This window comes from Scyliorhinus canicula, chromosome 4 (assembly GCF_902713615.1).
Source record: "Scyliorhinus canicula chromosome 4, sScyCan1.1, whole genome shotgun sequence".
In the NCBI taxonomy this organism is placed as follows: Eukaryota; Metazoa; Chordata; class Chondrichthyes; order Carcharhiniformes; family Scyliorhinidae; genus Scyliorhinus; species Scyliorhinus canicula.
The window spans coordinates 79,176,920-79,204,533 of NC_052149.1; the positions used below are offsets into that span (position 1 = coordinate 79,176,920).

At 43.6% G+C, this 27,614-nt stretch overlaps 1 protein-coding gene across 3 annotated transcripts in view; it reads left to right on the forward strand.

The window, feature by feature from the left end:
• kifap3a (kinesin-associated protein 3a) overlaps window positions 1–27,614 on the forward strand; it is a 301,592-nt gene that overhangs the window by 8,603 nt on the left and 265,375 nt on the right. For 2 of the 3 annotated variants that reach the window (XM_038794573.1, XM_038794572.1), the window contains exon 2: window positions 14,595–14,726. The exons of the other annotated variant lie outside the window; for it this stretch is intronic. In XM_038794573.1, the coding sequence (XP_038650501.1) occupies window positions 14,595–14,726 (132 nt within the window). The remainder of the gene's footprint in view (window positions 1–14,594; window positions 14,727–27,614) is intronic. 3 annotated transcript variants of the gene reach the window in all.

The following is a 27,614-nucleotide window of genomic DNA, read 5'->3' on the forward strand; positions in this document are numbered from 1 at the left end:
TCAAAGAAGACTAATCTCTCTTCTATGATCCTTGGATGTGCTCGTTCTGGATAGATGTTCAAGATATTTGTTGTTTGCAAGTTAGACTCTTGAACTAAGCTGGTTTTCAACTTGTTAACAGTTGCTTAAATTTGAAAAATTGAGACATAATCCGAGGAAATCAAATGAAGGACTGCTTTGGGAATAAATGAGAAATTTAAATTGGGGTACAGAAGGGTTGTAATAGATCACAAAGAATCAGATGTAACCATGGGTAGCAACTGGATAATTGAGTGGAATGTTCTGGTCCTGACCTTGATACATTACATTTGTTTTCTTTAATATTTCCTGGAATAGATGGAGAAACATGGTGTCAATGTACAGTATGTTTTGGAATAGATGACGAAATTTGGGATTGCCCATTCAATTAATCACAGACTGAGTTTCTAATCTCTCTATGTTGGGTGTTTGGAATGGGCCATATGAAAGGAGCCTAAAGAATGGTTCAGGTCATTGAAGGAATTGACCAGTACACAATTGTTTGTAATACTATATAGTACTTGAATTCTATAAGTAGAGGAAACAGTTGGTGAGATTTCTGCTTTGTAAAGGTATTACTTTTCATCCTCAAACTGAAGCAAAATGTGGTTGAGATCTGCAGCTTGATGTTTCAATATTCTTTTCATTTGCTCCTCAGTTTATTTCTTTGTTCATGTCCCTTGAAGGAGCAATAAGAAATACCTATCAGACCCATCTAGTACAAGCTGATATTTTAAGTTCATAGAAACTAGGAACGGGACAAGAGCAGGCCATTCAGCCCTTCGATCCTGTTCTGCTATTCGGTCTTGAGGATATATTTCTCCCTTTCTCCCCACACCCCTTGATGTGTTTAAAATTTAAAAAATCTCTCTTTTTTATTCGCATTCAGTGACTTGGCCTCCTTCTGCAGTAGAGAATTCCACAGATTCACTACCCTTGTACTGAATGCAAACAATTTGTTTATAAACAAAATAATAATAACCCTAACCCCCCTCTGACCCAACACCCCCACTACTCGCCTAATCACCACCCCTGTCCCCCCCACCCTTAGTTGTTGACCGCAAACAAGTCCTTAAAGAAGGTGATGAATGGCTTCCATCTGGAATACAACCCTTCCTCCGACCCTCCAATAATGGGTTTCCTCCGGGTGCTCCGGTTTCCTCCCAGCCCAAAGATGTGCACTGTGCGGAGTCTGCACATCCTCCCCGCGTGTATGTGGGTTTCCTCCGGGTGCTCCGGTTTCCTCCCACAGTCCAAAGATGTGCAGGTTAGGTGGATTGGCCATGATAAATTGCACTTAGTGTCCAAAATTGCCCTTAGTGTTGGGTGGGGTTACTGGGTTATGGGGATAGGGTGGAGGTGTTGACCTTGGGTAGGGTGCTCTTTCCAAGAGCTGGTGCAGACTCGATGGGCCGAATGGCCTCCTTCTGCACTGTAAATTCTATGATAACAAACCTAATCTTTTCCAGTCTCAGAAACTCTGCCAAGTACCCCAACCATGCCGAGATTAGGTGGTGCCGACGACCTTCATCCAAGCAGGACTCGCCTCCTGGCTATCAGAGAGCTGAAGCCTCCCACCCTCTCCCCGTGAAGATATCGGACATCTACCTTCCCCTGTTTCATCTCTAGATAGCATCCTGTCCATAAGTGTAGGTCCCGGTAGCCGAGAGAATGATGACAGTTCCTTACGAACAAAGTTTCGCACCTGCATATACCTGAACGAACCCCCACTCTGGAGTTGAAATTTCTCTGCTATCTCGTCCAATCCTGCAAGCCTACCTTCCACAAATCCCTGAACCTATCGACCCCCTCCCTCTTCCAAATCTTACACATTGCAGCCATCCTGGATGGTACAAACCTGTGGTTCTCTCAAATTAGTCGCAGTATGTTGCCGAAATTGGTTCCAAATTAGAGATGTCACCACCACCGGGCTCTTGGAGAACCTGGCCGGAGAGAACGGAAGAGGGGCCATAACCAATACCCTCAGACATAAACCTACACAGGAAATGTCTCCATCCGCCCCCACCTTGCCCTGGCTTCCTCATCCACCCTCGCATTTTCACAATATTTGCTGCCAGTAATAGAACATCAGATTCGGTAGCACTAGCCCTCCCAATTGCTGTTCGCTCTGCAGGAGGCTCTTCGAATCATGGGAGCCTTACCCACCCAGACAAAGGCTGAGATTACCTTATCAACCCCACTGAAAAAAGATTTAGCGAGGAAGATCGGGAGACACTGGAACGCAAATAGAGCCTCGGTAGAATGTTCATTTTGACCGTCTGCACTCTCGCCGCCAAGGACAACGGGAGGGTATTCCACCTCTTCAAGTCTTCCATCACCCCCTCCACCAGACTGGCCAGGTTAAATTTATGCAACAAGGCTTAGTCATGGGCCACTAAATACCTAAACCGTGTCACGTTCAGCGTAAAGAGCAGCCTCCCCAAATCTGCCTCCTTCCCCAGGGGATTCACCAAGAAGATCTCGCCCTTGCACACATTTAATTTGTACCCTGAGAAGGACCCAAACTTCCTCAACAGCTCCATTCTCCTCCACACACTGGAGGGAGGATCTGAAATATGTAACAGGTGTCCGCATAAAGGGACCACCCTATGTTCTTTGCCCCCCCAATACCCCTCCACCCACCTGACGATTTAAGCATGATGGCCAATGGCTCAATCAACAGCGTAAACAACAACGGGCATCCCTGCCTTGTGCCCCTATACGACCGCAAGTACCTTGAACTCACTGTGTTGGTCCGGATACTAGCTGTGGAGCAACTGTACAGCAGTCTCATCCAGGAGATAAATGGTGGCCCAAATCGCTCCAAAATATCGAAGCAATGCTTCCAGTCCACCTGATCAAATGCCTTCTCTGCATCCATGGAGGTGATTGCCTCTGGAACATTCCCCATGTAGGGTGACAGGACCATATTTAAAAGTCTCCTGATGTTGGCCAACAACTGTTGGCCCCAAACAAACCCTGTCTGGTCCTCGGAGATCAACTCTGGCAAGCAGCTGTCCAGATGCATTGCCATCACCTTAGCTAATACCTTTTGTGACGGTATTCGATGGTGAGATAGGCCTGTAAGACACTCACTCCACGGGATCTGTGTCCTTTGGGATCAAAGAGATCCATGCCTCCGCAAAGTGGCTGGCAGCACCCCCTCAGATAGAGTCATTAAACATCCCTAATAATTGGGTAGCATGGTAGCACAGTGGTTAACACTGTTGCTTCACAGCTCCAGAGTCCCAGATTCCCAGCTTGGGTCACTGTCTGTGCTGCACGTTCTCCCCGTGTCTGCGTGGGTTTCCTCCGGGTGCTCTGGTTTCCTCCCATAGTCCAAAGATCTGCAGGTTAGGTGGATTGGCCATGCTAAATTGCCCTTAGTGTCCAAAAAGGTTAAGTGGGTTTACTGGGTTACGGGAATTGGGTGCAGGTGTCGCCTTGGGTAGGGTGCTCTTTCCAAGGGCCGCTGCAGACTCGATGGGCCGAATGGCCTTCTGTACTGTAAATTCTATGATTCTATAAGTGTGGAGCCAACAAGGCCGCAAACTGGTTAGAAAATTCCATCGGGAAATTATCCGGCCCCTGGGCCTTCCCCTACTGAATCGAACCAATACAGTCCATAATCTCCTCCAACTCAGCAGTGCCTCTACCGTCTGTCTCTTCTTCCTCTCCACTACTTGGAAGTCCAACCCATCCAGAAACTGCTCCATCGTCAAGTCACCTCCGGAAGCTCAGATTTGTACCACCCCTGGTAGAAAGCCTATCAATCTTATCCGGAGCAGGAACCAACCCTCCCCTTTCGTCCTTAACCTGGACTATCTCCTGTGCTGCCTCAACTGGTGATCCAATAAACGGCTGGCCTTCTCACCATACTCACCTCGCGAGCGACAAAGTTGGTGCACCACCTTCCCCATCGATTCCAATTCTAACTCCATCTGTAGCCTCTTTCTCTCCGCTAACAACTCCGCCATTGGGGCCATGCAATATTACTAGTCCACCTTCAGAATGGAGTCAACCAAGCTCTGCCTTTCTGCCCTTTGAACCGTATCCCTGTGGGCCTTACACAAAATTATCTCTCCCCTACCACTGCCTTCAATGCTTCCCAGGACGTGGAGGGTGAAACCTCCCTATTCTTGTTAAAACCTACATAGTTCCTGATTGCTGGGGCTACCCTTTCACAAAACCCCTTATCTGAAAGTGCTGTGTCCAACCTCCATGGGGGGCTCTGGGCTCAGCCGACCTCCAGACGTATAATCTACATAGTGTGGGGTATGGTCCGATATTACAATCGGCGAGTAATCAGCCCCCCCCCCCCCCCGGTGTAATGATTTCACCACTACAAAAAAAATCTGCTCACAAACCATAAACAAAGATACCGTCTTCCCAGCACTCTACCTTCTCCCAATCCCTCCCTCCCAACTCCTCCCCCCACCCGTTCTCCCCTGACCTCCTATCCAACAACCCGTCCCCCCCTTTGAACTTCAGGTAATCGATCCACTCAACTGCAAAAAGCACACCCCTAACAAAGAAAACCCAGCCAACCTAGGCTTGTTACATTACCCCACAAACAAAACAGAACCCCCCCCCACCCAGGTAAACAGCCGCAGCCCCCCTCTCCCACTTCTCCATCTTAATGAAGAATTCTATCATGTTATGATCCCTTTTCCCCAAGGGACCCCGCATAACGAGATTGTTAATTAATTCTTTCTCTTTGCACTGTACCGAGACCAGAATTTACTGTTTTCTTGTTTGTTTGTCAATGTATTGGTCTAAAAAACCCATCATGTACACACTCCAGGAATAACAATTCCACTATACCATTGCTAGTTTGGTTTGTCAAATCTACATGTAAATCAAAGTCACCCATGTTTATACAGTTGGACCCTTATTACATGTTTCTCTGATTTTCTATTCTGTGTAATACCTTTCCTTACATCTCTACTGTTTGGGGGCTCAGAGACAATCCCCAGCAGCATTTTCAGCCCCTTGGTGTTCCTTCTCTCCACCCATACAGATTCCACATCATAATTTTCCAAGCCAATATCCTTCCTCGCTATCGTGTGGATTTTTTCCTTTACAAACAATGTTACCTCACCTCTTTTCCCTTTTTTGTCTGTCCTTCCTAAATAATGAATACCCCCCGGATGTTCAGTTCCCGTCCTGGGTAACCCTGCAACCATGCCTCTAATTGAAACTATATCAGAAATATATCCATTTGCGCTGTTAATTCATTTGCCTTATTACAAATGCTCTGCGCATTAAGCAAAAGCCTTTTGACTTGTCGTTTTAACGTTGTTACTCACCATAACTTTATTTTGCATTATGGCCCCATTTGTTTTTCGCCCTCATTTTTTCTGCCTTCCACTTTTGCTTCTTACGTTTCTGTCTTTTGTTTCTATCCTTGTTTCTCCTTCCTCTGTCTCCCTGTTTGAATTCCCATCCCCCTGTCATTCTAGTTTAGTGATGCAGCCCATCTTGCTTGGACCAGTCCTACCTTCCCCAGCTCCAGGGACCCTGGTTCAATTCCAGCCTCGGGTGACTGTCTGTGGAGCTCATATGTTCTCCTCGTGTCTGCGTGGTTTTCCTCCGGGTGCTCAGGTTTCCTCCCACAGTAGAAAGATGTGCAGGTTAGGTGAATTGGCCATGCTAAATTGTCCCGTAGTGTCCAAAAGATTAGGTTAGGTGGGGTTATTGAGCTTAGGGGATAGGATGGGGACTGACCCTAGGTAGGGTACCCTTTCAGAGGGTTGGTGCAGATTCTATGGGCTGAATGGCCTTCTGTACTGTAGTGGGTCTATGAACCGGTTCCAATATCCCAGGAAAATTAATCCCTCCCTCCCGCGTCATTTCTCCAGTCAGTTATTTATATGATGTACCCTGTTTTTACTCTCACTAGCATGTGGCACTGGTAGTAATCTTGAGATTACTGCATTTGAGGTCCTACTTATGACCAAACTACCTGAATGGGCATTGCCAAAGCTATTATATTTAAATTCGTTTTTTTGATGGCAATGAAAAAGAAAGCATGCGCAGCTCTAAATTAGTCTTCAGATTGATATAAACTAAAATACTATTTTTAGTTGGTGCCTGACTAATTTACTGTTTTATTTTTCTAAAATGGTAAAATGCATTGTCCATCTCCCACAGTAATGGCTCCAATTTCACTGAGGTGCCCAATTAATTCCCATGATACTTTGTTTTCTCTGGATTATCCTCTTGTATTTTCTTTGCTCTTACGATTTTTATATCTTCCATTGTTACTCCTGGCCCAATCTTTTCCCAGTTGTTTTTAAAATCATTTTTGGTCTCTGAATTATTTTCTCCTGCTGTTTCCAATTTGAGTGTCTGAATCCCTCCTCTTTGCACCCAGTGACATTTCCTAGCTCACCTCTGCTCATTTTGTTGCCCTCAGTATCTATATAACTATAGAAATAAATTACATGAACAGAATGCAAAAAATAGATGCTTTAAGAAATGGGGAAGCCAAGGTACTGTTTCTGAAAGCTGAGTTTGAAATTCTGGAAATTGAGGATTAGTGGTAAAAGTTATTGGAATACCATCGGATATAAAATAATAAATTAGTTCTGAAACATTTTTTAATAAAACATCTTCACTTTTACTGTGTGGCCAAGATCACTTTGTAATGGAAACTGTTGAAGAGAGTTGCCAGCCTGATAAACTAAATAATATATTCACAAAATTGTGTTGTAAAGAATTTGGGTTGTGTTGGCTTATTTCCTGACTGACTGACTTCAAAATGGGGAAAAAAATGCAAAGCCAGCTATGGCAGCCAAGCAGTAACTTTGAGCCTGTAGTTATGAAGTGCCAGGACATAGATTTGTTTTCTCTATAGTAATACATCAAAAGTAACTTTAATGATCTTAATGTTAACAATGTTGTATATACCAGGTGTGATGTTAAATGTGCATATTTTGGGCAGATTATTCAACTCGTTCATGCTGATGTGTTCAAGATTTTTCTTGATTTGTTACATCTTAACCTTCTGTAACTGTTTTAATATATTCCAAGAAATAAATTTCTAGTGAGATATCAAGTTAGTAACAAGGAATATTTGCATATTGAATATGTAATGTTTTCCATGAATGGGTTTACTTTCACTTGTACTGGGAAAAATCTTGAAATGGAAAAAAGTTATAACCTAGTTCAAAGGCAGAATATTTTTTTTATTAAGAACCGATTTGATCTGAGTAGATAATAATCTCATTTAACATTGTAGTTAAATGTTCTGCTGGATGTAAAGAATGATAATGATTTCTTCAGGGACAGATTTGCTTGAAAATTTAATTTACTTCTAGGGGGTTAATATTTATGACAGGATAGCTGATTTGTCAATTGAAAAGGGAGTGTTTTGTGCAATATTTTATGGAAAATTTATAATGGTTTATCATATTTGGCAGATTAAAGGATGTTGTGAACTGTAGTGCTTTCTTTCTCCCAACACTCATTAAAAAGTATATTGGTTGATTTTTGTCACTGGGACCTGATCGTTGCATGTGAAGAGCAAGATGTTCTCTACTGTTTATCTGGTCTGGTAACTGGAAAGGAAGGTAAAATCGCCAGAATTCAACATAGATTTTGTATTTCATTAAATATTCCTTTTTACTTTTTTGAACAGGTTGTGACTTCAGCTCAATTGATGTATACTTAACTTTTTAAGATGATTGTTACTAACTTGAGATCTCAATATAAACTATTTCAGGTTCAATGTTGCTGGTATCTCTATAAGGAGTTCTTGCATCACCTATCATAGTTTACAGTTTCTGTCCATTATTCAGTGACATGATAGCATTGAGGTCTGCAAAATGACAAGAGGTATGGACAGCATGGAAGACTCAATTACAAGGGGGCACCGGTTCAAGGAGAGAGGGGGAAAATTTAGGGGAGATGTGCAGGAAAAGTTTTTCACGCAGATTGTAGTGAGTGCCTGGAATGCGTTGCCGGTGGAGATGGTGGAGGCAGGCACGATATCAACATTTTATAAAGTATCTTGATAGACACATGAATGGGCAGGGAATGGAGGGATTCAGATCATTTGGGCAACAAGTAGCAGGTCTGAATAACACATCTGGATTGACGCAGGCTTGGTAGGCCAAAGGGCTTGTTCCTGTTCTGTAGTGTTCTTTGTTTGTCATACCCCAGGACCAGCAACAGTAAAACGATCATTGTGTCCTAGCTATAGTGATCTCACACGTGTCATATGCTTCTCTCCAATCATCCAGAAGGCAGGCAAATTAGCTGAGTAGTGGGATGAATTTAATTGCGAACTCTCACGTTGGTTTATTTTATTAGCAATCCTTGACTGAACAGAATGCTGTTCACATCATGATTTATTAATTTCCTATTAAACCTTATGCCTTGATATGGATTTGACGTCACTTTATTAAAAATTGTCACTGAGTGACAGTCACTTAGATAGCAAGCAACATTTCTCATTTGTATGATACTTATTCCAGACTTGGCCTCTCAGTCCACTGTCAGCCAGCTTCATTGAGGATTGACTCAGCAGGTTGTCAATCAAAAATACTTCTCACTGTACTTCAGTACACGTGACAATAAACAAATCCAATCCAAGAAAATCCTTGGATTCAGAAATCTCCCATTTCACTAAGCCGCCTGCCTTTGTCAGTGAATGAAACAGTGTGTGTGCTCATAATCTCATTATCTTAAACTGTTATGGTTTGTGAGAAACACACTTCTAGTTCCCCAGCAGTGAGCTTAATCTACATGGTGAGCAACTTGTATGTTCGAAGGGAAACTGAGGAAGGAAATTGACCCTCCCAGATTTGAAGGAAAATGAGACTGGAATTGGAATTGGAAAAGAAAACTGGATAGAGGCTGCAGCAATTTCTGATTCTGAAAGAACACATTGCTGGATCTGTGCCATCCAAAGAGAGTTGGAGAGGTTCACAGAATTATAGAATTTACAGTGCAGAAGGAAGCCATTCGGCCCATTGAGTCTGCACGGGCCTTTGAAAGAGCACCCTACTTAAGCCCACACCTCCACCCTACTCCCGTAACCCAGTAACCCCACCTAACCTTTTTTGGACACTAAGGGCAATTTGTCATGGGCAATTCACCTAACCTGCACATAGTTGGACTGTGGGAGGAAACGGGAACACCCGGAGGAAATCCACGCAGACATGAGGAGAATGGACAGACTCCATGCAGACTGTGATCCAAGCCAGGAATCAAACCTGGGAACCTGGAGCTGTTAAACAACAGTGCTAGCCACCGTGCTACTGTGCCGCCCCATTCAGCAGATCCGTGCCATTTTTGGTGAAGTCCGTACCTGTGGAACCCGGGTTTGTTGTGCACTGCTGTTGCCTGGGGATCAGGCTACATCCGAGAAGAAGAGAAGCTGAAATTCTTCAGAAGACAGAGTTCAATGATTGTTATACTGAGCAGACTGCTGATCCAATTTGTAAGATCTGTCTCGTATCTGCCATTTAGTTTAATTTCTAGTTCATTACCAACCTCAATTTTCCTACTTATTTATGTTTCACTTGCATTGATTGTCGGTTTCAGAGTTTAGATGGTACCTAAAAGCATTTATGCTTTGTCTGACTCCTGTATGTTAAAATTCTTCCTGTTTTAAGCCATAAAATCTCTTAGCTTCATTTTTTTAATAACTAGGATTTTGGAGATTTATTGACTGAGATCGTAACAGAATGGATTGGTATAAAAGATAATAAGGGATCCATAATAATACAAGTAAGGTGTCATCAGCAGAGCACCGAACAGTGGAAGGGAGGTGTAGGAAGAAATATGCAGATAAATTGGAGAATTGAGTGAACAGCACATAATAATAATCATGAGGATTTGAACTACCCTGACACAGGAGGTGGGTATAGGTGATAAGGGCATGGACAGGACTGCATTCTAACTCGGTATGTAAAAAAAACCCAAAAAGGGACAATTGGCTGTTGGATCTAGCAGTGGAAATGAATCGGAGCAGATAGGAGAAGCGAAAGTAGAGGAGCATATCGGCAATAGTGACCATAATATAAGAACATTAATATCATGGTGGAGAAGGACATAAATATGACAAAATCCAAGGTTACAGATTAGAGAAAAGATGATAATTAGGAGCTGACAATAGAACTTAGGAAAATAATTATATCGGTAAACATTGATGTAATGATGGAAAATACTTAAAATTGGGTGCAGGAGAACATATTTAGCTAAGGGAAAGAATAAACTAAACATTAGTGGGACTCCGTGGATGAATGAAGACATAAGGGATCAACTGAGGGTTAATCAGGGAACTTGCGGTGGAGTGAGTGGTCGCACATTTGGTGGCTCCCGCTCAAGGTAGACATTCTTGGTCATTTCCCACCCGATTTAGGGGGTGTTTTCTGGTGTGAGGTGCATTAGCAATGAGGAAGTGAAGTATTCCATCAATGGGGTTGGTTTTTGACTTACCAGAGGGTTGAAGAGGTGCAGGGATTGGGGTCCATGATTGGGTTGAGGGAGGTGATGGGTGGCATGGGGGGGATGCAGGTAGGCAAGGTCCTGGGGCCGGATGGATTCCCAGCTGAGTTTTTTAAATAAAAAGTTTGGGTTGGAGCTGGGGTCCCTACTAGTGGAGATGTATAATGAGACGATGGTGAGAGGGGAGCTCTGCCCCCAACACTGTTGCAGCCTCTATATCGCTCATTTTAAAGAAGGATAGGACCTGGAGCAGTGTGTATCGTGCCATCCGATTTTGTTATTGAATGTTGACGCAAAGTTGTAGGCGAAGGTACTGGCTTTGCGTTGTGTGCCGGGGATTATAGAAGAAGACCAGACTGGGTTCATGAAGGGGCAGCAATTCCGACAGCCTCCTCTCCAGTCCCCATGCATTAATTAAGAACACCTCGCTTTTCCTCATATTAAGCTTGTACGCTCTGAACCATTGTAACGGCTCTCCCCACTGCTCTTTGCCCTAGCAATAGAGCCGTTACAATGATGCAGAGGGGAATTTTGGGGGTGGGTGGGGAGGCGTTGGTTGAGCAACAGCTTTCTTTGTATGCAGATGACCTCCTGTTATATTTTTCAGACCCGATTGAGAGCTTCGATAGGTTCATGGGGATTCTGGATAAGTTTGGCCGCTTTTCGTTCCCTTGGCCACAGAAAAATACTTTTCATTGTAGTTCGGTACATGTGCCAATAAATCAATCAATCAATCAATCAAAGTAAATCTTAATATGAGGAAAAGTGAGAATGAGGAAAAGCGAGGTGCTCCCAATTAATGCATGGGGACTGGAGAGGAGGCTGTGGGAATTGCCATTTCGGGTGGTGGGGAGATCTTTCGCTATCTTGGAATACAGGTGGTACAGATTTGGGCCCAGCTGCACAAGCTGAACTTGGTGCTGCTGGTGGAGGGAATGAAGGCAGACTTCAAGAGATGGGATGTGCTGCCATTGTCTTTGGTGGGGTGAATGCAGATGCTGAAGATAACGGTGATGTCAAAGGTTTTGTTTGTATTCCAGAACCTCCTGATTTTTGTTCCAAAGTCCTTTTTTAGGAAGTTGAACGGGATAGTTTTGAGGTTTGTGTGGGCGAGGAAGGTTTTCCTTGGGCTTTGCACCTTGTGAAGAGGAAGGACTGCATACCTGAACGAAGGCTTCTGCCAATATAACCATTTGTTTGATGTGCTCATAACTACGCAAATTGATCGGTTTTCAATTTTGTCTCCTAGCAGAAATGCCCCCCCCCCAAACACCCCATTGCTTTTCAAATTGTGGAGGATGTTGATGTTGGGGAAATAGAATGTTTCCCATTTGCGGCACCTACTTTCAGCATTACCAGGTCTGGAATAGAGCAGCTAAAAGCAAAGTCCAGTTTCTTTTCTTTACCGTAACAATGCACTTCAGTTGCAAGGTCAAATGAGCACTCCTGCATTATTGTGGGATTTTGTCCTTGTTTCTCACCACCCATCCGTAAGCTCATCTGTATGTTCATTTGTCATTCTTTATTGAATTAGAGGCAGCAGGTCTGTATCTATTCGGAACTGGATTTAGATTTCTCAAACTTATTTCACAGTGGACTCCTGTAGCCAGAGACTTTTATCCTATCTCTTTAGATTGGGTTTAATTTGTATCATTTTGTGCTAGCAGAATGGCAGTTGGAAGTTTAGTCTTGCTGATACACTAGCAGGCAGGTAGGGTTACTAGCTGATTTTATTTAAGTATGTTTCAAGCTACATGTAAGCTACCGCTGTAGTGGTTTTCCATTGCACCATTGCAAATATTGGATTCTTATTGAGAGTCAGGCCCCAGACACAGTAAACCTGCATCTTAATGGTACAGCATTTGTAATGTAAACACAACCTTTATTGCATGCGTTTGGGAATTAGTTGCATTACCATTTTTAACATCTTGTTAATCTATAACTCTGCAGACTTGTAGACTCCTCAGTGAAATTAATTTGAGGCAATCTTAACCTGATTCACCGATACAGCCACATTTGTAGCCTTAAGTGGAAAAATTCACAATTGTGGAATTTTAAGACTTGTACTGTAGCAAATGAATTAAAAGTAACTTAATATTAACTTTTTATTTAAGTATTATTTGCCTGTTAATTCATGTTTCATTTGTATTGGTTCCGAGTCATGTCAAAATAAAAGCTACAAAAATCTTGGTAATTTCTTCATTTGGGTTCAGTAAAATTTATCATTTTGGTTTACAGTTCCCCCACGAGGATCATAACATGCTCTTGCCTTGGTTTTCAGGTGTGAGTGTCTCTTTACTTAGCCCCTCTTATTCTCATGGTAACCAAACCAAATGGCTTGCTTTTTGGGCAGAATTCGGAACAGATTACATGACTGATCACTACTCCATTTTACTTGGAATTAAAGACACTGTCCCAAAATATAATCAATCTTATAAATCCTAGTATTTATAACTGCCTACTCCCCAATATATAAATTACCATGGTAACTTTACCGAAATATAACAAGATCATAAGATTAAGATTTTAAGAAATGGGTGCAAGGGTAGGCCATTTGTCCCATTGAGCATGCCCTGCTCCTCAGTAAGACCACATGATGGATTTAACTCCACTTTCCTACCTGCCACCTATAACCTTTGACTTCTTTGTTGATCGAAATTCTGGATAACTCCACCTTGAATATGTTCAATGACCCAGCCTCCACTGCTGTCTGGGCAAGAGAACTGCAAAGACTAATGACCATTAGAAGAAATTCTTCTTCATCTGAGTCTTAAGTGAGAGGCACCTTATTTGTAACTGTACTCTGCAGTTTTAAATTTCTCCATGAGAGGAAACATCTCTCAGCAGATAATGTCTAGCCATCTGCTCTTTCTTGATTTTTAGCTGTGAGAACTTTACACGTTGCTCAGCGAGTGTCTTGACTTGGGCCACCTGTTTCCATGGAATCCAAACCACTTGGCCTGTTGAGCAGAATTTGGAGCAGATGACATACAAACAAAAAATTAGGAGCAGAAGTGAGCCATTTAGCCCTTTGAGCCTGCTCCTCCATTTAATACGATCATGTACCAGCCTCCCCGAAAAGGCGTTGGAATGTGGCGACGCGGGGCTTTTCACAGTAACTTCATTTGAAGCCTACTCGTGACAATAAGCGATTTTCATTTTTTCATTTCATTTCATTTCATTCATGTTTGTTTTGAATTCCACATTCCCATCTACCCTCAATGACCTTTGATTCTCTTGCCTAACAAGAATGCATTTACCTTTTGCATTAAAAATATTCAGTGACCCCACCTCCACAACCTTCTGAGGTACAATCCTCTGAGAAAAACATTCTTTACATCTGCCCCAAAAAGATGTCTCATACTCCCTTGTACTGGACTCGCCCACAAGTGGAAACATCCTTTCCACATCCACCTTGTCAAGACTATTGAACTTTGGTGTTGTGTCAATGTATTGGTCATTTGGATTAAAACCAGCTCATTTGGTTCTTGATTTCAAACCTACAACTTAATTTCTATGTTCTTTACTTTGTTTGTCTATTGTTTTGCCTTGCTTTGTTTTTCTTGATTGTAGCTTATTAATTGTTAGTTTATTGCCAATTAATCACTTGCAGATGTTATTTTATATTTAATCTCGATAATGTGGGAATGTAAAGTCAGCTACAAATGAGATGTGCCTTCTAATTATATAGAGATATACCATATTCGTAGAGTGAACCTCCCAAAGCTTTGTTCAGTGATGTGTACAATATGCACTATCTTTCTAAATGGCAAATGCACAAGACACACATTGTTTCACTTAACAAAAAATACATCTTTTATAACTTGCATGCCACCGTATTGAAATAGACAATTGTCCTTTGATTCTGAGATACTGTAAAACAGTGCATTTGCTGTCTCCATGTGAACAGCCAATAACAACCATAATATGCCGTTAGGATGAATATTTCTCCATGATCATGGGATTCCGTTATGAACATTGTCTGAAACATCTAGGTTTTAAAATTATGGCTGTGGATCACTACATTGATGTATCTTGAGTTTCTGCTCATAGTTTTCATACAATTAGGAATATTACTTGTTTTGTAGTTATGTAAATAACTATTTATTTACCTTTAGGAAAGTGAAAGGGGGTAATATAGATGTCCACCCAACAGAGAAGGCTTTGGTTGTTCACTATGAAGTGGAAGCTACAATTTTGGGCGAGATGGGTGACGCCATGCTGGGAGAACGAAAGGAGTGTCAGAAGATGTGAGTAATGGCCAACAAATTACTCTGTTTATCCGAATGTCATTTTTAAATGATTAAATGAAAGAATAATTGTCCATGTACCACACTGTATGATTGATAACAGCAACTTTCATTCACGTACTCCCCTTAATGAAAGAATGGACAAGTGGGCAAAATATCAATTGTACAACAGAACAGAAATTGAATTAAAAAAACTATTCAACAGGAACACTTCAGAGCATTTTTACTTAATCTTGAGATAAGAAAATAAGATTGTGCTGTAGTTTGTTGTGAAAATATTGAAATCTGGAGAGGATTTAATGGATCCACAATTTATTTCCTGAACCGTGATTCTCATTGCACAATTTTCATTGGCATCAACACCAGGTAAACAACTGCAGCCATGTACAAAGGTTAAAACTGACACAGGGGGATGTTTAGTGGAAGTTTTGCTGCAAACTTCGTCAGCAATCTAGTCCAGCTAAGTTCATTTAAGGATCAGCTTTAACCACATTATTTTAAAATTACAAATTTCAGAATTGAGAGGGATTGCTTAATACTCAAACAGTTCAACAAGTGTTAAAGATTGATCACTATGGCTAGAATTTTACATGTCATGGGTGGGCACTCGCATGATCCAGAATCGTGCAAAATCATGTGAGAAGATTGTGTGGGGGAGTGGTCCTAGGTAGGGTGCTCTTTCACAGGGTCGTTACACATTCGATGGGCCAAATGGCTTCCTTCTGCGCTATAGGGATTATTTGAACAAGAAAGAATAGCTCTGAACTTCCTAAGGCAGCGTTGTGCTGAACAGTCGCATGAAAGGTGGCACTCCCCTAGAAACATAAGGTCATTTTAACCTGAAAATCAGACCTAAAACAACACTGTGGCTTCACAGCGCCAGGGTCCCAGGTTCAATTCCCAGCTGGGTCACTCTCTGTGAGGAGTCTGCACGTTCTCCCCGTGTCTGCGTGGGTGTGATCCGGGTGTTCCGGTTTCCTCCCACAGTCCAAAGACGTGCAGGTTAGGTGGATTGGCCATGATTAATTGTCCTTAGTGACCAAAAAAGTTAGGAGGGGTTATTGGGTTACGAGGATAAGGTGGAAGTGAGGGGCTTAAGTGGGTTGGAGCAGACTCGATGGGCCGAATGGCCTCCTTCTGCATTGTATGTTCTATGTTCCCACCCTGAATTTACAACCACCTGAGAAAATGCCCTTGAGTCAGCCAAGAAACCGGAAAGACAGTGAGAGCAGCAAGTGGCAGGAGAGGAAATCCAGACTGCAAACACAAGGAGTGCAGTAGAGCAGCTCATGGCGGACTATGAGGGACCGCCAACTCAAATTCCGGCCCACCTGCCGATAGAGCAGTCGATGGAGGTCCTTACACAAGATAGGACTCCTGAACATAAAGCTTCTAAAACATAGTGACTCCATTCAGCAGGACCTCATAGTGACCGTAAACTCAGCGATAGTAATCGCTTTGGCCCCCCTTCAAGGAGGAGCTAGAGAGAACGGAGCAGCGATCGATGACCCAGGAGGTGACTGTGCGGGAATTGGAAAAAGCGGCCACTGACCAGAGTGATTGGATCACCTCGCTCAAGACAGAAGTGGCAAGGTTGGTGGCAGTGCAGGGAATGCTCAAGGAGAAGGTGGAAGACAGGACTTGCTAGAAGGCGACCTTTACAGTGACGAACACGGGGATGGACCCGGGAGAATGGTATATAATGGTCAATGGTGTTCTGGAAGGGATACCGGTGGTGTTTGTGGATATGTATGCCCCCAACCGGGACAAAGCAGATTTTATCAAATAGACCATGGCAGAAATCCCTGACCTAGACTGCCTCCGACTCATGGAGGGGGGGGGACTTCAACTGCGTACAGGACCCACAGATGGACAAATCCAGCCCCAAATCGGGGAAACAATCTGCTATGGCAAGGGAACTGAACACCTTTACGGAGGGGGGAGTGGACCCATGAAAGTTCAACCACCCGAGGGAGAAGAATTCCACAAAATATACTCGCGCATTGATTTCTTCTTAGTGGGGAAACTGTTGCTTCCAGAAGTAGTAGGGGTGGAATACTTGGTAATAGTAATCTCGGACCATGCTCCACACCATGTGGATGTGAGGTTGAAGATGGGCCAGGCCCAGCACTCCCCATGAAGGCTGGATACAGCCTTCCTCGCCAACAAGGCATTCTGCAACAGACTATCACAAGCCATAATGGATATGTATCCTACAACCAGAATGGGGAGGTCTCGCCCTCCACATTCTGGGAAACACTGAAGGCGTTGATAAGGGATAAAATAATAGTGTTCAGATACTCATGGACAGGAAGGAAAGGACGGCTGAGCAACAGTTGATCGATTCCATACTGGAGGTGGATCGGCGGTACTCCACGGCACCGACCATGAAACTACAGGCGGAGAGGAAAACGTTACCAATGGAGTTTGGCCTGCTCGCCACTGAGAAAGCAGTACACCAACTCCACCAGAGATAGGGGAACTTTTATGAATATGGAGACAAAACCAGCCGCCTGCCGGCTCACTAGTGAGAAAGCAGGCAGCCAAGACCGAAATTGTTCAGGTGAAAGATAGGACCGGCAAACAAGTCATGGTGTCAGATAAGATCCGTGTAGTTTTTGCGACTTTCTACTGAGAGCTGTACACCTCCGAGCCCCCGGAGGGGGACTCGAAGATGAGACGGTTCCTTAACTGGCTGGACATAACAGTTGGTGGGGGAGAGGAAAAGTGGCAGGGTATGTAAGCACCACTAGAACGGAGGGAGGTCATGGAGAGCATCAGCTCCATGCAGTCATGGAAAGTACCGGTCCAGACTGATTCCCAGTCGTCTTCTATAAAAAAATTGGCGGCAGCATTGGCCCACACCTGCAGGAGATGTTTATTGACTCGCTATCGAGAGGGACTATGCCATCTACTTTAGCACAGGCCTCAATATTGCTGAACCTAAAAAAGGCAAAGACCTGACTGAGTACGGGTTATATAGACCCATCTCGCTCCTAAAAATTATCGAAGGCCCTGGTGAGGCGACCGGAGAGTTGCGTGCCAGAGATAGTCGCAAAGGGTCAGATGGGCTTTGTCAAGGGTAGACAACTAACGGCTGAACGCGATCATCAGCCCACTTGGGGAGGAGACACCAGACATGATAGTCTTCCTCGACGCAGAAAAGGCCTTCGACAGAGTCAAATGGAGGTACTGGAACAGTTTGTGTTTGGCCAGTGTTCACCTCATAAGTGAAATTACTGTACATGACGAGTGTACGGACAAAGACACCATGCCTGCATTGAGGCATGAGGGAGAGATTCCATGACGGGTGGGGGCAGGAGGGTCGGGGGAGGGTGGGAGGCGGGAAGCGGGAAGGGAGGAGGCACCGACCAGGATGCAGGTCCAGCAAGGCAGAGGAGCCAGAGGGGATCATGGACGAGGAGATACAGGGGTGCGACCACACCAAAAGTACGCCAGGTGGCGCCAAACACGCCCCCTGGTTATGTTTAAATATCAGTGGGGGCACATACAAAGTAAGTCTGACAAGGAGGGGTAGCCGATGACATGAGACTCGAGGTATCTATACACATGCTACCGTTGTATAAATACCTGTGTATGTTCCGATAGTTGTCTGTTTGTTTTTCTTTCTTTGCTATTGTACACCCATTCTGTAGATATCTCTATATTACTGTACAATGTTCCTTACAATGTTACCATAAAACCAATGAAAAGACTTAAAAAAAACAATACTCCAATCCAGCTCTCTTTTGGAAAATGGGACCTTTATTGCATAGTTGTAGGCTGAAAAATGTCTAGGAGACGTTTTTATAATAATAATCTTTATTGTCACAAGTAGGCATACATTAACATTGCTTGCACTGGAGTGCTGAGCTTGTGGCATTTGAGTGCTACAGTGAGAGTTTGGTGACTGAGGGAGTAAGGTGCTTCTTACATTTCATTTCCTATATTTATCAAAGAGCGTGAAGGGAGCCAGGAGTTTAGAGTACAGCTGACTGGAAGCAGAGTCGGAAGGCGGAGGTCCAGTTGGTCCACGGGGCAGCTAATTCTGTAAAGTAAGAGGGGATGGAGGCTAGGGCAGTTGCATGCTCCTCCTGTAGGATGTGGGTGGTGAGGGATACCACTGGTGTCCCCGCTGACTATACCTGCGGGAAGTGCACCCAACTCCAGCTCCTCAGAGACCGTGTTAAGGAACTGGAGCTGGAGCTGGATGAACTTCGGATCATCCGGGAGGCAGAGGGGGTTATCGAGAAGAATTACAGGGAGGTAGCCACACCAAAGGTTCTGGACAAGAGTAGCTGGGTTACAGTCAGGGGAAAGAAAACTAACAGGCAGACAGTGCAGGGATCCCTCGTGGCCGTTCCCCTTCAAAACAAGTATACCGTTTTGGATGCTGTTGGGGGGGGATGACCTACCGGGGGAAGGCCCCAGCGGCCAGGTCTCTGGCACTGAGTCTGGCTCTGGGGCTCAGAAGGGAAGGGGGGAGCATAGAAAAGCAATAGTAATAGGAGATTCAATGGTTAGGGGAATAGATAGGAGATTCAGTGGTCGCGAGCGAGACTCCCGAAAGGTATGTTGCCTCCCGGGTGCCAGGGCCAGGGATGTCTCGGATCGTGTCTTCAGGATCCTGAAGGGGGAGGGTGAGCAGCCAGAAGTCGTGGTGCACATTGGTACCAGCGACGTAGGTAGGAAAAAGGGTGTGGTGGTAATAAACAAGTTTAGGGAGTTAGGCTGGAAGTTAAAGGCCAGGACAGACAGAGTTGTCATCTCTGGTTTGTTGCCGGTGCCACGTGATAGCGAGGCTAGGAATAGGGAGAGAGTGCAGTTGAACACGTGGCTGCAAGAATGGTGTAGGACGGAGGGCTTCAGGTATTTGGATAATTGGAGCGCATTCTGGGGAAGGTGGGACCTGTACAAGCAGGACGGGTTGCATCTGAACCAGAGGGGCACCAATATCCTGGGGGGGAGGTTTTCTAGTACTCTTCGGGAGGGTTTAAACTAATTTGGCAGCGGAATGGGAACCGGATCTGTAGTCCAGCAACTAAGGATATTCAGGATGCCAAAGCACGTAGTGATGCAGTGGGGAAGGTAACACTGACAAAGGAGAGTACTTGCAGGCAAGGAGATGGGTTGAAGTGTGTATACTTTAATGCAAGAAGCATTAGGAATAAGGTGGGTGAACTTAAGGCATGGATCGGTACTTGGGACTACGATGTGGTGGCCATCACGGAAACTTGGATAGAAGAGGGGCAGAAATGGTTGTTGGAGGTCCCTGGTTATAGATGTTTCAACAAGATTAGGGAGGATGGTAAAAGAGGTGGGGGGTGGGGGGGGGGGGGGGGGGGTGGCATTGTTAATTAGAGATGGTATAACAGCTGCAGAAAGGCAGTTTGAGGGGGATCTGCCTACTGAGGTAATATGGGTTGAAGTCAGAAATAGGAAAGGAGCAGTCACCTTGTTGGAAGTTTTCTATAGGCCCCCCAATAGCAGCAGAGATGTGGAGGAACAGATTGGGAAACAGATTTTGGAAAGGTGCAGAAGTCACAGGGTAGTAGTCATGGGTGACTTCAACTTCCCAAACATTGAGTGGAAACTCTTTAGATCAAATAGTTTGGATGGGGTAGTGTTTGTGCAGTGTGTCCAGGAAGCTTTTCTAACACAGTATGTAGATTGTCCGACCAGAGGGGAGGCCATATTGGATTTAGTACTTGGTAATGAACCAGGGCAGGTGATAGATTTGTTAGTGGGGGAGCATTTTGGGGGTAGTGACCACAATTCTGTGACTTTCACTTTAGTTATGGAGAGGGATAGGTGCGTGCAACAGGGCAAGGTTTATAATTGGGGGAAGGGTAAATACAATGCTGTGAGACAAGAATTGAAGTGCAGAAGTTGGGAACATAGGCTGTCAGGGAAGGACACAAGTGAAATGTGGAACTTGTTCAAGGAACAGGTACTGCGTGTCTTTGATATGTATGTCCCTGTCAGGCAGGGAAGAGATGGTCGAGTGAGGGAACCATAGTTGGCAAGAGAGGTTGAATGTCTTGTTAAGAGGAAGAAGGAGACTTATGTAAGGCTGAAGAAACAAGGTTCAGACAGGGCGCTGGAGGGATACAAGATAGCCAGGAGGGAACTGAAGAAAGGGATTAGGAGAGCTAAGAGAGGGCATGAAAAATATTTGGCGCAGTAGGATCAAGGAAAACCCCAAGGCCTTTTACACATATGTGAGAAATATGAGAATGACTAGAGCGAGGGTAGGTCCGATTAAGGACAGTAGCGGGAGATTGTGTATTGAGTCTGAAGAGATAGGAGAGGTCTTGAACAAGTATTTTTCTTCAGTATTTACAAACGAGAGGGGCCATATTGTTGGAGAGGACAGTGTGAAACAGACTGATAAGCTCGAGGAGATACTTGTCAGGAAGGAAGATGTGTTGCGCATTTTGAAAAACTTGAGGATAGACAAGTCCCCCGGGCCTGACGGGATATATCCAAGGAGTCTATGGGAAGCAAGAAATGAAATTGCAGAGCCGTTGGCAATGATCTTTTTGTCCTCGCTGTCAACAGGGGTGGTACCAGAGGATTGGAGAGTGGCGAATGTCGTGCCCCTGTTCAAAAAAGGGAATAGGGAATACCCTGGGAATTACAGGCCAGTTAGTCTTACTTCGGTGGTAGGCAAAGTAATGGAAAGGGTACTGAGGGATAGGATTTCTGAGCATCTGGAAAGGCACTGCTTGATTAGGGATAGTCAGCACGGATTTGTGAGGGGTAGGTCTTGCCTTACAAGTCTTATTGACTTTGAGGAGGTGACCAAGCATGTGGATGAAGGTAAAGCAGTGGATGTAGTGTACATGGATTTTAGTAAGGCATTTGATAAGGTTCCCCATTGTAGGCTTGTGCAGAAAGTAAGGAGGCATGGGATAGTGGGAAATTTGGCCAGTTGGATAACAAACTGGCTAACCAATAGAAGACAGAGAGTGGTGGTGGATGGCAAATATTCAGCCTGGAGCCCAGTTATCAGTGGCGTACCGCAGGGATCAGTTCTGGGTCCTCTGCTGTTTGTGATTTTCATTAACGACTTGGATGAGGGAGTTGAAGGGTGGGTCAGTAAATTTGCAGATGATACGAAGATTGGTGGAGTTGTGGATGGTGAGGAGGGTTGTTGTCGGCTTCAAAGAGACATAGATAGAATGCAGAGCTGGGCTGAGAAGTGGCAGATGGAGTTTAACCCTGACAAGTGTGAGGTTGTCCATTTTGGAAGGACAAATATGAATGCGGAATACAGGGTTAACGGTAGGGTTCTTGGCAATGTGGAGGAGCAGAGAGATCTTGGGATCTATGTTCATAGATCTTTGAAAGTTGCCACTCAAGTGGGTCGAGCTGTGAAGAAGGCCTATGGTGTGCTAGCGTTCATTAGCAGAGGGATTGAATTTAAGAGCCGTGAGGTGATGGTGCAGCTGTACAAAACCTTGGTCAGGCCACATTTGGAGTACTGTGTGCAGTTCTGGTCGCCTCATTTTAGGAAGGATGTGGAAGCTTTACCAGGATGTTGTCTGGAATGGAGAGTAGGTCATACGAGGAAAGGTTGAGGGTGCTAGGCCTTTTCTCATTAGAACGGAGAAGGATGAGTGGTGACTTGATAGAGGTTTATAAGATGATTAGGGGAATAGATAGAGTAGACAGTCAGAGGCTTTTTCCCCGGGTGGAACACACCATTACAAGGGGACATAAATTTAAAATAAATGGTGGAAGATATAGAGGGGATGTCAGAGGTAGGTTCTTTACCCAGAGAGTAGTGGGGGCATGGAATGCACTGCCTGTGGAAGTAGTTGAGTCGGAAACGTTAGGGACCTTCAAGCGGCTATTGGATAGGTACATGGATTAGGGTAGAATAATGGAGTGTAGGTTAACTTCTTAAGGGCAGCACGGTAGCATTGTGGATAGCACAATTGCTTCACAGCTCCAGGGTCCCAAGTTCGATTTCGACTTGGGTCACTGTCTGTGTGGAGTCTGCACATCCTCCACGTGTGTGCGTGGGTTTCCTCCGGGTACTCCGGTTTCCTCCCACAGTCCAAAGTTGTGCAGGTTGGGTGGATTGGCCGTGAAAAATTGTCCAAAATTCTACGATTAACCTAGGACAAAAGTTCGGCACAATATTGTGGGCCGAAGGGCCTGTTCTGTGCTGTATTTCTCTATCTATCTATCTCTATCTATCTATTGCAATGAAGTTACTGTGAAAAGCCCTTAGTCGCCACATTCCGGCGCCTGTTCAGGTACACAGAGGGAGAATTCAGAATGTCCAAATTATCTAATAGCACGTCTTTCGTGACTTGTGGGAGGAAACCGGAGCACCTGGAGGAAACCCACGCAGACACGAGGAGAACGTGCAGACTCCGCACAGATAGTGACCCAGCCCGGAATCGAACCTGGAGCCCTGGTACTGTGAAGCCGTAGTGCTAACCACTATGCTACCGTGCTGCCCATTTGAAGTTTCCTGTGGAGGTTATCTGTTCCAGGCAATTGTTCATTTCTTTTTACTCTACCACGGTACTGTCTGTCCCATTCATCTTTCCTTGTTAGGAAAACGTTATTAGTTTCCCTTCAATCTTTTAGCAGAAAGCAACATGATCAAGACACTGCTGAACCTTCATAAATGCCAAAATTTAATTTTGTTTCCATGTCGATTTTAAAAATATTTATTTTTCATTTTGAAAGACAAGTTTTCAGATATCTTGCCTAATTTCTTTCTGCTGGCATTGGTAGATGTTCACATTAGTTTTTGTTCATTGTTTAGTAAGTAGAAACAGTGAAGAAAGTTGGCTAGTTCCATTAATGTTGTAATAGAGATAATCCCCTAGGCAACAAGTAGAGTGTACATTGATTTCTTTATTAGTGCTGATTAAGTGTATGTGGTCTGACAAAGGGGTCACTGTCTTACCCCACATCAATTTTATTAAGTTTGAGAAATGAAAGACTTCCTTTGCTGGGGAGGGCTTTGTGACCGGTGACATATGACATTTTAATTTTTAACCGTGCATGTTATATTACCTGAGTTAATTTTGAACGTAATGATATATCTGATTTTGGTCATTTTGATTCCTTTTTTAGTTTCAGTTGCTTTATGGGAAAACGGATTATTTTAAAGTTTGCTAAAATAAGCCTGCCTGTTAAAATTGTGTATGAAGTTCCAAAGCTGCTTGTCTTTGGAATCTACCTGTGACAGTTGTTTTTTTTAACAATAAGAATGGCTTTGTACTAGCAATGTAATAGATTTGCAATGCATTTTAACAGTGATATAATAATAGTCTGTCTCAATATAACTCTGACTACCAGTCCTTGCTCTTACCTCCATGGATATATATTTACAGTAACGTTTTGCAGATACTTAGAAAATGCTACACAATGCTTGTTGCACCAGTTCAATTGCCTGATGGCTGATTAAATAATCACATCAGAAATTAATGTGGTTACATTTATGATGAAATAACATCACACTGTACGTTAAAAATATCTGAAGCTAGTTTTTAGATGTTTGAGCCATTTAAAAAAAAAAATAGCTGCACCCTCCAAAATAGTGAAACTGAAAAAGCTAGAGGGGGAACATATCGAGCTATCATACCAGTACAATGAAAAATAAAGTTAAAATTAAAATGTCTGTTGAAAAGTGTTTGAAGGGAGCTGACAGTTATTTGGAAAGTGGAACATAGTGATCGATGCATGAATAAGAATTGGTTTATTTAATAACATGATCCAGGTTTGCAGCGAGATCCAAATTTCTTAGTCTAGAAAAGCTGCATAATGATTGAGCTTCCAGGTTTTTAAAAGCTCTAATATTGGACATGGTTGATCTTTGGTAACTCTCTGTTTCCAATATCCCCTTCCATTCTGACATTACAGTGGCGTATTCATCTTTCTGATATTCTAGCTATTTATTAAGTGCTAGGAAAACAAAGGTAGTTTTAAGGGATTTATATTTGTACTGGAAAACATTAGAAATAAGGGATAAAGTGTATTTAATTTAATGTTTCTGTGTCTGGAAGGGTAAAATCTATAGTTAGATTCATGCTGGACAAAGGTGTTTGTATGTGTGGGGGTTGGTTAAGTTCCAACTGGGTTTCTGATGTGCTTGGAGGGGGCGCCAGTGTGAAGAATAGATGAAAGGCACAAGAATATGGGTGTTGCTTAGCAACTGGGGCCTTGTAAGGCAGAGAAGGTTTTGAGTTTTAATTTAGCTAATTTGATTGCAATTGGAGATGGGTCGTGTTGGAAGCAGTTGGCTGAGAAGGCTAGAAAGGAAACATCGCTCTCAGCTTTTCTTGAAGGAAAGCCGAGTTAAGGAGTAACGGTTAAGAAAATGAGTGCAGAGGTCTAAAAAGCAGCTACTTAAGGAAAAGAGAGAAATTTCCAAGAAGTCTGGAGTTAAGTGAACAGAGACCAAGGTATTGTTCAGAAGAATTCAAGGAAGCGTAAAACAAGTGTTCTGAGTTAAAGAGCAATTGCGGTAACCAAATTTAAAGTGGGACAACAGCCTTCAAAGGTAAAACAAGTGTCCGATGCCATTTTGGCACAGTCTGAGAATTGAGAGTTAAAGCAATTGTGAGCGGGTTTGGACAGCAGTCAAGACAAAGAAATCCTAAAGGAGTTGGTGTAAAATCCTGGTCTGGATTCACTGTTCAAAGTAGAGCGGAAGCTTTGTTCAAAAGTGTCATTTAGAAAACCTGGTCTTGATTTTGAATGCAAACTGCTCAGGGTTTCATAATTATGAGAGAAGATATTTGGGAGTGGAGTTTGGAAACCCTCATGTGACCAGCATCTGAGGGGATTTTAAGGAGACATCCACAAACATTCACTTTGTGTATTTGCCCACAGTCATCTTGTGTGCTTAAAGGAGTATTGTATTCTAATCCAATTTTTTCATGTTTATTAAATGCTTTTTTCCATGTTGTTAAAACTGATTTGCAGTCTTGTGACTTCTTCAATGTTTTAGAAAAAAAAAGTCACAGTTGCAGTCTTTTGAGTCAGTGTTCCATTCTGGGATCTTCCCATCCAGTTATAACATTAACTGGGATCGTAACACAAGGAGCTCTGAAGGGAATGTGATTGGTGGTGATTATTTGAAGAAATTATATTTTCATGATCTAAGATGCCAAATGAAAATCACAATCAGAGCAAAAAGAAATGTTATCCACCAGGGAACTTGCAATACCTTTATCAGCAGATGAACCATAGAGACAGCTTTTCAGTCTTAAGTGGCAAACAGAACATGAAATTTAGCTCATTCTTCAAAACATCTCTTTATTACACCAAACCAAAACAAAGTTTAGAGGAGTATGAGCCTTCCCCAGAGTTTTAGGTATGTCAGCATTTCCAGTATGACTGTGTAACATGTCCACGGAGGCGTATGTCCCTTCACCAGAATCATTTTATTAACAAAACCAATAGCAGTATGACCAGGTGCATTCAGTTTGCTATCTACACTGGGATATACAAAGAAGAGGTTCCCTGATTGGGCCACTAATCAGGGAACTCATATTCCAATTGGCCAATCTCAAAGGCCTGGTCTACGCCATTACAGACTGGAAGGGAAGGAAACCTGGAATGAGATCAGGTAATGGAACCTTTATGGACAAATATGCGTATTTGCCAAAAACACCATCACATTTTCTCTGCCAACTATTTTTATAGTATCTTTAGCTAGATCACACCAACGGCACATAGACATGAATTACCCAAGTGGGAACAAACATAATGAGAGTCTGCCAAACAGCAAGCAAAATTGTGACAAATAGATTTTAATGTAGGCACATCTGAGGTAATCCACCTTGCGCCTAAAAGGAGAGAACATAGTGTGATCTAAACAGTTTGAAGCAGTGGAGGACCAGAAAAGACTTGGAACAAAGAAAAACTTGCATTTGCAAAGCACCTATGACTGCAGGATGCCTCAAAAGACTCTACAGCAAATTAAATAGTTTTGAAGTGCAGCCAGTTGGCACACAGCAAGCGTCCACAAGCAAGAAGGTGGTGCAGTGGATAGCACTGCTGTTTCATGGCCCTGAGGACCCAGGTTTGATCCTGGCCCTGAGTTGCTTTCTGTGTGGAGTTTGCACATTCTCCCCTGTAGCCATCTAAGATGGCCACCTGCAAATGACCATGGGAATTATGGCCAAACCAGGACTCAGACAGATACTGAGCCTATGTGTATTTGAAACACAGGTAGCCAGGCCTGATCGAAACCCCTGCTCGTTTGCATTTTAATGGCCCAATTTTCCCAGGACAATAGAACTCCAATCAAGCAACCGGTACAGCCGCAGACTGATCGGCGCCACTCTCTTTACTCAGAAAGCCCAACTGCCAAGGTCAATGACTGCTTAGGAGCCCCCCCCCCCCCAGCTACCAAGGCACCCGCCCCTTTGTTGGCCAAAATCGAAGACAGTGATCCGAGCCCTGTCGAACTATTGGGTCCAAGATTAAGGACCGCCCCAACGAGCGCAAAATCCCAGAGGGATAAAAGAACACAGACATGTGTTCTGTCTCTTGGATCCGGCTTGTGCCAAACCAGTTGTAGCAGGAACAGCCAGCCAAGTTCAAGACCAACGATCTCTCCCTGATGATGAGCCCAGCAGAGACAGAGCCACTTTCTTCGAACCAGCCAAGTGAAATCCAGAAAAAGGCCTTATTCGTTTGCACAGTGCCGGTCACCCTGAAGTTAAGTATAGGCTATTGTAGCTAATAGGTGCAGTTTAACTCGTAGTAGATATTGTGTTTGCATGTTGCGGTAACTCTTGTGCATGTAAATAAACCATCTTTTGAACTAACTAACTGGTTGTGTGGTCATTTGATAGATATAAGTGAAGGCTTGTGGTTCACCAATATCATTAATATTAGCAACAGTAT